This window comes from Callithrix jacchus, chromosome 7, assembly GCF_049354715.1.
Source record: "Callithrix jacchus isolate 240 chromosome 7, calJac240_pri, whole genome shotgun sequence".
NCBI classification, from domain to species: Eukaryota; Metazoa; Chordata; class Mammalia; order Primates; family Cebidae; genus Callithrix; species Callithrix jacchus.
The window spans coordinates 104,174,411-104,187,317 of record NC_133508.1 but is presented as its reverse complement, the minus strand read 5'-3'; the positions used below and the strand labels follow the sequence as shown (position 1 = coordinate 104,187,317).

At 32.8% G+C, this 12,907-nt stretch overlaps 1 protein-coding gene across 33 annotated transcripts in view; it reads right to left on the bottom strand.

The window, feature by feature from the left end:
* MIER1 (MIER1 transcriptional regulator) overlaps window positions 1-12,907 on the bottom strand; it is a 63,544-nt gene that overhangs the window by 13,284 nt on the left and 37,353 nt on the right. For all 33 annotated transcript variants that reach the window (XM_078332198.1, XM_078332200.1, XM_078332191.1 and 30 more), the window contains 5 exons: window positions 12,168-12,232; window positions 8,822-8,894; window positions 2,729-2,880; window positions 1,929-2,010; window positions 581-675 (listed from right to left, as the gene is read on the bottom strand). In XM_078332198.1, coding sequence (XP_078188324.1) covers window positions 581-675; window positions 1,929-2,010; window positions 2,729-2,880; window positions 8,822-8,894; window positions 12,168-12,232 — 467 coding nt within the window. The remainder of the gene's footprint in view (window positions 1-580; window positions 676-1,928; window positions 2,011-2,728; window positions 2,881-8,821; window positions 8,895-12,167; window positions 12,233-12,907) is intronic.

Here is a 12,907-nt window from a genome sequence, read left to right as displayed (position 1 = left end):
ACATTACATCACTGATATTATCAACATGAAATAATTATGTTAAATAAAATCCTCAAATTATAACAACTATAATATAAAGCTGATTTACTGACAAAGAAGCTACTAGAAAATTAAATTAATGTTGATTAAAACTAAGTTAAATCTTAACTATTTGATTTTAGACCACTCATGATTTAACCATAATAAATATTTTAATTGCAAATAATGTCATGTTGAAACTGCTTTAAAGTTTCCAAATTATTTCAAAGGCCCTCCACAAAATGTTCAGTCACAGATTGTGGAAAACAGCTCTAAAGAACTGCATTGCACATACACACCCCAATTAAAAGTTGATTAACATGCTTGTAAATGAGTACAATTCTTAAACACTTGCAGTATGATGCACTGAAAACAGTCACCAATAAGGAATTATAGGTCAGGAAGTATAGGCAGTCTTACTATAATTACTCACTAAATACCAAAATATTGTAATATTAATTATAAAACCCTAACACTAGACAATATAGCAAATTAAGATACATAACCATTTGAGTTGTTCAACTAAATTTCTTTTTGCAAAGAAGAGATTATCATTACTTACTTTATTAGCCTGAATCAAATGAAAATCCTTTCCATAGGCCTTCAGCCCTTGTTCAAAATTTCTACACTCTTCTTCTGTCCAAACAGATAATTCCTCTGACAAGATGGGAGGAACAAACTGTTAAGCAATATTCTCCCAAATATTGCATATTAACAAAACTGCAAATAAAACTTAACTTTCTGGTAAAAATGAGGGAAACATTTTACTCCTGAGCTCTATTACTAATTGTTGCAAAAGATAAAGTGACAAAAATTACTTACTCAAGAGTATTTTGAATGATTTGGTCCCTACCTCTCCAGCTTTAACTTGGGCTACTTTCTTCTTAATTCTTCATGATCAAACTCTATTAGCCACCTTTAGATTCCTTAGATTTGCCACGGTCTTTCTTTCTTCAGACTTTGTGCGTGGTGTCTCTCCTTTGCCTAGAATTATTTCCTGCCTCTACCTCATCCCCTTTACTGAGATAATTTTTTTGCATCCCAATAAAAATACCACTTCATTCTGAATGCTTTCCCCAACAGCCCTACTCTCTCCCCCAACTAGGTTAAGTCCCATTTCAATAGTTTTCAATAGCACCCTCTAATTTTCCTTGAAGAATTCATCATATTTTCCAGTTTCCCTACCTAGGATCTAAGCACCATGAGGGGAAGGGACTTTGTTTATAGTTAACATCCTCAGAACTTAGAAGGCATTCACATTTTGTTAAATAAATAAGTATCTCTTATTTGTTACATTATATATATATATATATATGGCTTCTACCACTCTTAAGAGTACTACATACTCAGTAAGAGTACTACACATACACACACACACACACACACACTCTTCAGTAAGAGTACTACATAGTGTGTGTGTGTGTGTGTGTGTGTGTGTGTGTGTGTAATACTCTTACTGAAGAGTGGTAGGAGCCAGATTTAGTATAAAAAAGAAAAATCCAAATTTTGTTTCATGGCTTCATTACTGAAGAACTATTGTTTGCTTTAGCCAAGTTACTTTAGTTTAGAGATCTCAGGCTCATCAATTTTTACCTTTAAGTGAAGGCATTACCTGTCATACTACCTAGTTCATGGGGCAATTATCAAGATCAAATAAGAAAATATTTATAAAACATGCCTTAAAAGCATAAGGCAGTATGTATTTTTACTTATATGATTGTATTTTCTCACAAAGAAGGAAGGGATGACCTTAATCCCACTCCCCATAATGACTTGGATAATACTTGGTATTTTCCAAACTCAGAAAAATCAGTATTATTAAAGTTTAGGCTATATCTAGGTAAACTGAAAAGCTTAGTTAAAAAATTTTTGCCAAATCATTAAAATGAATAAAAACTATTTATACTTACCTCTAGCTGCTTTTACATTAAATCTTAATCTTCTCAATGCTTCTTCTGTATCAAAATTGCATTTAACCAATTCATATAAAGCCTAGAAAAATAAAAGGCTTCAATATGTGAACTGGACTATAATAAACAGTTCGATGCTACAATTTCTTAAGAATAAAGGTTTTTCAAAAATCCAGTGTTTTCATCCTTTTTTGAGGAAAATAACTTTAGTGAATGTCATAGAGAACACCAAAGAAAAACAAATATGATTTCAAACCTGATTAATTAACTATCTTTAAATATGTACAAAGTAGGATATATAAAAACTTGGTGGCCACAGTATCCTAGGAACTAAAAAATTCATTTTGTATCAGTGAAAATCCCTTCTTTGTGGCTTCTTGAGATTCCTATAATTTTAATCAGAAAAGAAAAGCAATGATTAAAAAGGTAAAAAAGATAATGCTGTTATATTAAGTTCATGGTACATATTAGGTTCACCATGTACACTATACTATCTGAGATGAGAATTCCAACTTGGTATCTACAGCTTCTTAGGGATAGCCAAAGGAATTTTAAAAAGCTGAATTAAAAGTATATAGAGGCAAAATAAAACATCAAGGGTTTTGTTTTGTTTTTGAGCTTCGCAACAATGAAGTCAGTGTGGTTACAATGGGTATCTTATAAAAGGTTCATAACCTCAGATTCCCTGTTGATAATGTTACAAAAATTTGGGTGGAGAGAATAACAACACTGAAAGTGACAGCATTTACATGTATAAATGTGGATGGCAAAGTTCTAACAGTTGTTTCTTATTCACATACCTGTTCATTGTCTTTTATGTGAGATCCTTCAGGAATTGCTTCTACACCTTTCTCATCACCTGTTCTTCTAGATGCATCTTTAAGAAATATAATCACTTTATCTTCTGGTAAGTACTCAGGGTCCCACAAGAGCTGATCATCATTTTCATATACTAAATTAGTAAAAGACAATATTAAAAAAATTTCTAAGAACTGACAAACTGAGTTTGTGTTAAAACATATTATTAAATAAACAACTCATACTTAGAGCCAAATGTTAAGAACTCAGGTACAGTGTGGTTCTACTACTTGGCTGACTTCTTTCTTGGGCAACAATTATAGTCTAGGTGAATTAAACAGTTTAAACAGAGAGGAGGTACCACTTTATGCCCCTGCAGATCCAGTCTGACTTTATCTTGACTTTACCAAATTCCAAGCTCTCTTGGTTTGAATACCATCTCTACCGCATACTATGTATGTGTATGATGGCCTTGGGCAAATTACTTCCCTTCTGTCTCATCTGTGAAAGGAGGTAACAATTAACTCTACCACCTAGTGTTAAGGATTTACAACACTTCACAAGCATTCTGGTACATATTAAAATCCAATATTTTAACTATCAATATTATTTTTTAAAAAATGTCTAGAATGCTCACCAAATGATAACACTGCTTAATTCCTGGTGGTGGGATGTGAGGTAAATTTTACTTTCTTCTTTAGATTTTCTGTGATGCTTGAGTATATAATGTATATAAATCATTTTCACAAAAACAAAAATCATTACTTTTTAAAAAGTATTTAAGTTTCATCATAATTTCCATCATAAGAAGATTAAAGCCTAAATCTAATCAAGCTTCAAAAAGTGAAAGGAAAGGAAGATTACCTAAGACAAAGCCAATGGAATTCTAAATAAGGAGAAAACATGGATAAAATTAAAGAGTCACAAATAGAAGAAATACCAAGAAGGTAACATCACAGATGCTAAGGGAAGAGTGTTTCAAAGAATAGCTTCAAAGACTGGTTAAATTCTGTTGAGTGATGAGGATGAAAACTGAAAATGGTATGCCAGCTTTACTCACAAGGAGGTGAATTTTTTAAGAACTGTTTCTGTAGAGAGATGGAAGCAATAGCCATACTGGATAAAATTGAAGAGTAAATGGAAAGTGAAGAAATAAAAAAAACTCTTGAAAAGTTTAGTTATGATGGTAGAGAGAGGGGAGTACCTAGAGAGTAGAGGTGAACAAAGTTTTTATGTTGTTCTGGTTTGTTTTCAAAGATAAGAGGCAAACATGTAAATGTAACAGGAAGGAGCCAGCCTGAGAAGATTTTGACAATGAATAACTGACAGTGTCAAAGTTTCTTTTATTATGAAAAGAAATGTACAGTTAATTAAGCATATCTTATGTACCAGGCAATGTATTAAGTATTTTCACATACATTATCTTATCTCCTTACCCACACACACTTCAAAACCTTCCACCTTTTCTTGCTTCCAAAAATAGATACTTTTCCTTAAAGTACATCTCAAGGGACAATATTCAGAAAATTTTCCTTAATAAACATTTTTCCTCTTCTTTTTTATTTTTTTTGAGAAGGAGTCTCACCCTGTAGCTCAGGCTGGAGTGTAGTGGCGCGATGGCCACTCACTGCAACCTCCGCTTCCTGGGTTCAAGTAATTCTCCTGCCTCAGCCTCCTGAGCAGCTGAAACTACAGGCGTGCATGACCACACCCAGCTAATTTCTTTATTTTCAGTAGGGACGAGGTTTCACCATGTTGGCCAGGATGGTCTCAATCTCTTGACCTCATGATCTGCCCACCTTGGCCTCCCAAAGTATTGGGATTACAGGCGTGAGCCACCATGCCCAGCCAACATCATTCCTTTTCTAATCTGCTGGTACAATCCTAGTTATACCCTAAATTATAAGTACAATAAAACTACCATGATAAAATAAATCTGGATATATTGCTGCTGATTTCCATTCTCTGCTCAGCCTCTCTTCTCCACAAACTAAAGTTCTTATATCCGCGGGATTGCTGGGGTACACAAAGCCATACATGGAAACCCTAGTTCGAAAATAATTCACCCACTATTAACTTAGGCACCAAATCAAATGTTTACTAAAGGCCTAAGGGGCAAGGATCAACCTACTTAGTAGTAAGGCTACAAAGATGAGTAAACAAAAGGTTAAAATACATTGTGGTTAGTATACTAATAATGTACATGAATTTAAGAAAATGTTAGTTAAATATAGCTCAGGAGATTTTATAACCAAAATAGATACAAGTCCAAAGAACCATGTCTGCATTATTATTCTAAACTAACAAATCATGTATATTTAACTGCTTGAATTAGGAGTGCTAACCAATAAGGAAAGTATAATCTGCCTGGAGCCTAATAAAAAAGGTCGGATGGCAGAGAGAAAAAAATTGTCAATGTCTTTCCAAGATACTAGGTAAGGAGGTTTCCATGTATCAATGAAAAGGAGAATTCTGATTCATCTGTTAAGTAGTCCCTCTAATAAAGATATCAGGATAGATATCTTAGTTTTATAGCACTTAAAAAAAGTCTGTGGTCATGAAACTGATGAAAAATATCCTGTGAAATATTTGCCATAAGAATGTACCAATTGCACTGTCCCTTTGACAAGGTTTATCTGTAACAGCATGGCTTACATAACAGTTTCACGAATTTGGTTTGTGGTAAAGGGTACCCTAAGTAGAGACAAATTCTGGATATCTTGACAAAAGTTTTAATTTCTAGAACTATAAAGCTGAGGAATGGCCCTTTACCACAGCAATTCCTCCAAAGCAATCTCATTCTTACTAAGTTTAGTCTGATCCTCTTTACACAAATTAATATGCTTAAGTTCTCAAAATGAGAATGCTTCATAAATTACTCATTCCTGAAAAAAAATTACATATGTATAATTACTTTCTAAAATCATGTTAAAATGGAAAACATTCAGTTAGAATTTAAACCATGAAAAATCAGAACAATCAGACAAGAGAAAGAAGCAAAGACAATTCAAATTGGAAAGGAAGAAGTCAAATTATCCCTGTTTGCTGATCACATGATTTTATATTTGGAAAAACCTAGACTCCACAAAAAACTATGAGAACTGACAAATTCAGTACAGTTGCAGGAAACAACATACAAACATCAGTAGGATTTCCATATGCCACCAGTGAACATCAGAAAAGGAAATCAAAAGAGTAATCCCATTTAAAATGGCCACAAATAAAAGTAAGTACCTAGGGATTAACCAAAGACATGAAAGAACTAGAAAATATTGACAAAAGAAATTAAAGAGGACACCAAATAAATGGAATGATATTTCACGTCCATGGATTCAAAGAATCGATGTTGTTAAAATGTCCATACACCCAAAGCAATCTACAAGATTCAATGCAATCCCTATCAAAATACCAATGACATTCTTAGAAATAGAAAAAAAGTTCCTAAAATTTATATGGAACCACAAAAGATCCAGGATAGCCAAAGCTATCCTATGCAAAAAGAACAAAACTGGAGGAATCACATTACCTGACTTCAAATTATACTACAGAGCTACAGTAAAACAGCATGTACTGGCATAAAAATAAGACACGTAGAACAGAACAGAGAATCCAGAAACAAACACATACCTACAGCAAACTCATTTTTGACACAGAACACTGGGAAAAGATAGTCTCTTCAATAAATGGTGCTGGGAAACTGGATATCCATATGTAGAAGAACGGAACTAGACCCCTATCTCTTGTCACATACAAAAACCAAAATTGATTAAAGACTTACATCTAAGACCTCAAACTATGAAACTACTACAAGAAAATATTGGGGAAACTCTCCAGGACATGGACTGAGGGCAAAGCTTTCCTGAATAATACCCCACAAGCACAGGCAACCAAAGCAAAAATAGACAAATAGGATCACATTAAGTAAATAAGCTTCTGCACAGCAAAGGAAACAATCAGCAAAGAGACAACCAACAGAATGGGAGAAAATACTTGCAAACTACCCATATTAGAAGGCACTAATACTAGAATATATAAGGAGCTCTAATAATCAAACAACTCTAATAATCTGATTTAAAAATGGGCAAAAGATCTGAATAGATGTTTCTCAAAAGAATACACACATATGGCAAAAAAAAAAAAAAAGTGTCCATCAACAGATAAATGGATAAAGAAAATATGGTACTTATACATAATGGAGTACTATTCAGCCATAAAAAAAGAACGAGATGCAGTCATTTGCAACAACATGGATGTAACTGGAGTTCATTATGTCAGGCATGGAAAGACAAACATCACATGTTCTCACTTATGTGTGGGATCTAAAAGTAAAAACAACTGAACCCATGGAGACAGAGTAGAAGGATGGTTACTAGAGGCTGGGGAGGTGGGTGCAGGGGAGGGGTAAGAGAGAGGTAGGGATGGTTAATGGGTACAAAAAAATAGAATGAATGCCTAGTGGTTAACAGCACAACAGGGTAACCATAATCAGTAATAACTTAATTGTATATTTTTAGAGAACTAAAAGAGTATAACGAGATTGTAACACAAAGGATAAATGCTTGAGATGATGCATATCCCATTTGTCATGATGTGGTTATTACATATTACATGCTTGTATCAAGACATCTCATGTACCCCATAACTATATACACCTACTATGTACCCACAAAAATTAAAAATTAAAATTAAGCATAAAAAATAAGAGAATGTAATCATTATTCACTGTTGAGATACAATAAAACATACTAAAATAAAAAAACAAAGTATATTTCGATAAAACTACCTTCAACTATAATATAAATAGTAAAATGTAAGTATAAAATAAACGCAATTATCTTGTCAAAATTTAAAAGAAATTTAATAAAAAGAAACAAATGTCTAACTATCAGTTCATTTATTTGCAGAAAAAAACTCGGTGGTGAACATGTGCTAACCACTATATAAGTAAAACATAAAATTGAGATTTAATTACAAAAATAAATAGAAAAGCCAACAAATCAATTATTTGTGCACACAATTGTTCACAGAACATATTATATGTATAGAATTTCAATATATAATAAAGTCACTCCATACGGATACCATCAATGTCCCTATATGTTGCAGGAATTACCTTGAAAAATAAATGCTAGCTATTAAACATTTAAATGATGTATTAAAACATATTGCTATCACAAAAACTGTACTGGCCTGTGATGTTCCCTTGACTGCCTCTGACCTGCTGCTTGCCCTGAGAGTAGGTGCATACTTAGAATATAAAGTAAGTTTTTGGAGAGAATGCTAAAAAGAAATAAACAACAAAAAAACTTCTATTAATAAAACTCCAAAGGGCTTTGTGTATATTAAGTTGAAATGTGAAGAAAACTGAAATAAAAGAAATGAAGAAAGATTTCTAGTGCTGAATGATGTCACACTACACATGAACTCATTAAAAGCACACATACACAACGTTCGTTCTGGAACTCACATGAAATTAATAATCTAAAACAGACTCTTTAAAAAAAAAAATTTAAGTATTAAATGTTACTGAAGTATGACTTACCTTAGGACTTACAAATGAAATTTTTAAAATCATATAAAATTTAAGTATACAAGTTGTTTTTTCAAATTATTTCAAAAACACAAATATCAAAGTACTCCATTTTAGTAAGTATTCCATTTTGCTTACTGAAAGTTTCAGAAGCAAATAACCTTTTATATCGTTGTTTACTCTCGAGTTTGTTTTTAATCCCTTTCACTGATATAAAATGGCCTTTAAAAAACTAAATTACAAAGGTTAGAAAAGGGTTAAAGTACAGAGCATTGAAAATATAGGGAAAAAAGAAAAAAACTGCTGAGATATTGTAAGTCACTCAAAACGAAAAAAAAAGCATTTAATTTTTTCTTTTGGCTAGGCTTCTATAGACAAAACTGAAAAAATTGAGTAAACATATTTCTTCTAACAGAAACAATGAAGGGTTCTCTTTCACAAAGCAATGGGGTTACAGTGGGGTTACTTAGTAGGCTGTCATATTCTTATTACATTTTACATATAAAGTAACAGATAACTACATTGAAAGCATGAATTCAGCTAGGTAGCTTTACTAATAACCCACCTTTTTCATTTTCTTTGTATCTACAAATGCCAACTGGAATTTCTGCTTGAAACATGGAGCCCACCATAATCTCCTATTTCAAAAATAACGTAAAACATTAATAAGATCTAGTAACACAGACTTTATATCCATTTTTTAGCTTCACCATCTTAGTAAACTGTTCCTGGTTTCTCTATCATAAAATACAAATATAACCAATTAAATACCTCAGAGGAGTACTGTGAAGATGAATGACAATAAATAATGACTGGATGAAAATATCAGTAATAATGGGTGAAATGCAATGTAAACAATAAATACAAACTTTACTTCAAAATATAGAGACAAAGAAATAAAAGTGAATTCTGATAATTCCATTAGTAAGATAACTGCAAAACACCTAAAAAACAAAGTCAAATTCAGGTATTTTCAGAATATCTACACTTAAGACAGATATGATCCCTGCATGTGCATCATCATCATCACCTAAAAGATTTTTGTTTTTTTGCGACAAGGTCTTGCTTTGTCACCTAGGCTGGAATGATCATGGGTCACTGCAGCCTTGACCTCCCAGGCTCAAGCGATGTTCTTAACTCAGTCTCTAAGTAGCTGGGACTACAGGCACATGCCACCACACATGGCTAATGGGAAACAGTTAGAAATGCAAATGCTCAGGCCCCACCCCAGACCTACAGACTCTGGGGACAGGACTGAGTCACTGGTATTTTAACAAGTTATCTAGGTAATTCTGACATACACTTACAGAACTTCAAGGTTAAGAAAAATAACAAAAAGGGTTTGTATAAAGCTCAGTAGGGGCCAAATGAATGAAACTCTAAACAAAATAGATAAGCAGGTTATGGCTTGACTTTTATTAAAACAATACAAAATGAAAAAGTAACCTCCTCCCTACAAATATAATTAAATAGGAAATCCAGTATATAGTCAAATCCCAGATTGGGTGAAACTGGCTGTTCTGAAAAGCAACTGGAAACTACCACTGGTGAAATTTCACAACTCAAGGAAACCAAGATTCTATGAACCCTCTTTTGTCTGATGGCTAAACGTTAAGAACACATTTACTGACATTTTCAAAATTGGACAGGAAAGGTACAAAATCATGGTCTAAAAGTTTAGATAATTCTTAGGATTTGAAGTCTCCTTCCTGCTATTGTTACCCCAATTGATGTGAGGATCTCATTTTATCCAGTACAACTTCAAAGATGTGCTTTATGTAATAAAGTTACTGCTATACCTGTAAGAAAAACCAATCTTTCGCATGATCAGTTTTCCAAAAAGAAACAAACTTGTGACAAATCTTCTCCACTCTTACAATGGAACTCTCTTTATGTCTTCTACTATAAAAAGGGTCTTTATTGTAACCCCCCTGGCTGGGCTGCTTCTAAAGAATCAATGCCTGGATCCATTCCAGGACAAGTAAATTTAGAATCTATGAATGAAGGCCCTGGTAATCAGTACTTCTAAGTTATACAAATGATTCTAACATAAAAACAAGGTTGAGAACATCTGGATTAGTATAAAGATAGGTACTACCTTTACCCTGTTCAGTTCAGAACATTTCTTTTCATCTGTTAATTTGTTCTGTAGTACGGGGAAGGGACAGGAAATAGCTCTTTGAAGATCATTATGTACAACGTATCATATGTGTAATTTTCATTTAATCTTTTGGCAAGTCCCATAAGGCTGACATTGTCATTCCCATACTACAGGTAAGAAGATAAAGCTCAAAAATTTGATCTTCTCAGGAGCACACAAGTAGTAAGTTCTAGAGCTATAACTTTAACTCAGGTTTGACTTCAAAGCTGTTTCCCTTAAAGCTGTTTCTATAAAAATTTGATTTCATCTTATAAGCCTTAAAAAAATAAATCTCTGAACCCTGACAATTATTTACAACAAGAAATCATACTGAAAGAAAACAATCTGCATTCACTCTTGCCTGCTTTATTACATAATTTTTTTTCTGAGAAAGGTTTGGTTAATTTATACCCTTTCTGAGTAAGGTGTGACTAATTAATACCCTCCAGCAATGAAAGGGGTTCTACCTCTGAGCTTTTTTTCTTTCATTTAAAAAAAGAATGAATGCTTAATCTACTGAACACTCCAGATTTTAAAAAAACAACGTATGTTGAAGATATATAAACTTGAATATGTAGTGGGAGAGCAATTTAAAAGGACTCCCAAGGTTTCTAGCTTTTTTCATCTGAATTTCTGCATAATACAGGAATCAACAGGATGAAAGAACCCTTGCCCAAAGAGGCCACACAAACAATAAGTAACTTTCATGATTCTTGTTTTCTGTCTTGAATTCCAACATTTGCTCAAATTTACACATGCCACATACTGGGCCAATCCTGTCTTAACAAAAATAACACCATTCTTTTATATAAATGATTTAATCAGTTGTACATAAAAAACTTTTTGAAGACATGGGGTCTCACTATGTTGCCCAGCCTGGTCTCAAACTCCTGGCCTGAAGTGACCCCTCTACCTCAGCCTCCCAAGTAGCTAGGCCAATAGGGGAAACACCACTGCAACCAGCCAATTCTACATAACATTTTGATAAGATTTTCCTAAGACCTCAGTTCTTTTACAACAACTTAAAATTCAAACTAATCTCAATATATTATCTTTAGATTCATTTCAGAAATTAAGTTGTATATAGTGACAAAGAAGCCAAATCTGTTTCTTCATACAATATGCTTATCATCAATGTCAACATTAAATTTAATCATTTGGAGAGTTTTCCTTTTATAAATATAGAATGAAAAACTTGCAATACAACTATTAAACAAAATTTACTTAACAAATATCAAAGTCTCCATAACTGCTTTCCATAATACTGAAAAATATATATGTGATACTTTTTACAGGGCAACAAAAGCCTAATTCAGCACTAGTTCAGGACTAAATCAGAAATGTGGATTTTGTTTTATTTATTTTTTGTTTTGTTTTATAAAATGAGGCAGGGTCCCGCTATGTTGCCCAGGTTGGTCTCAAACTCCCAGGCTCAAGCGATCCGCCTGTCTCAGCCTCCCAAAGTGCTGGGATTACAGGCGTGAGCCACTGTACCCGGCCAGAAATATGCGTTTCTAGTCTTAGAGTGCTGACTTCCTCAACAAAATCCAATTCTTTCAATTCATTTTATTTTATAAAAAGATAAATGTATCTCTAACCTAAATGTGTTAAGAAAGAATCTGAACATTTACCAAACATTTAAATGTCATAAAAGGGCTTACTTCAATTTTATCAATATACACGGCTAGTAAAAAAAATAATAATAATTACACTAGGCTTTTTTTAAAAAATTAATTTATCTAAAATTTTGGGAAAATATTGTTCTAACTACCTTTTTCCAGTCTTCTGATGGAATATAATCTTCATCTTCTTCAGATTCTTCTTCTACTTCACTATCTAGAATAAATAAGACACCAATACTATAAAATGACTGCTTATCCTGTCTACATCTATATACCTATATATTATTTTTACATCTATCGTCAAATATTTGAATATGCTCAAAGGTAACTAATGAATTAAGCCAAGATATTTCTAACCAAATAATTAACACCCTACCACTTAAAAAAACCAAAACCAAAAACCCATGAACTTTCTACACAACTGTATTCTCATGAAATGATTTCCTATAAAAAGTTAGGGGAAAAAACTGATTTAAAATCAAGATAATATTATCTTACTACATATTTTATGACAGTTTATTTTTCTTCAAGTGTTTTTCTTCCTTTTAAAGTAGAGAAATTTAGGTGTACTTATGAATATACCTACAACAGGCTAAGAGGCAAAGAAAGAAAAAAATGTCAACGAAGGGAAAGACTATGAGAAATAAAAAGTGACCATGAAACAAACATTTAAAGACAGGGCAAGGAAAAAACAAATACACCCAACGTCAAGTAGTACATGATACAATTACTATAGCATATTCATTAACAACAGGGCTCCTGCATTGCTAAATTTATAACTTACAACAAAATCCATCTACTGTTGAAAGGAATTTCAGACTAAATGAATTCAAAGATCAGTTAAAAAATGAGCATTTTAGGTAATACTTCAAATAGTAAAAATTATATT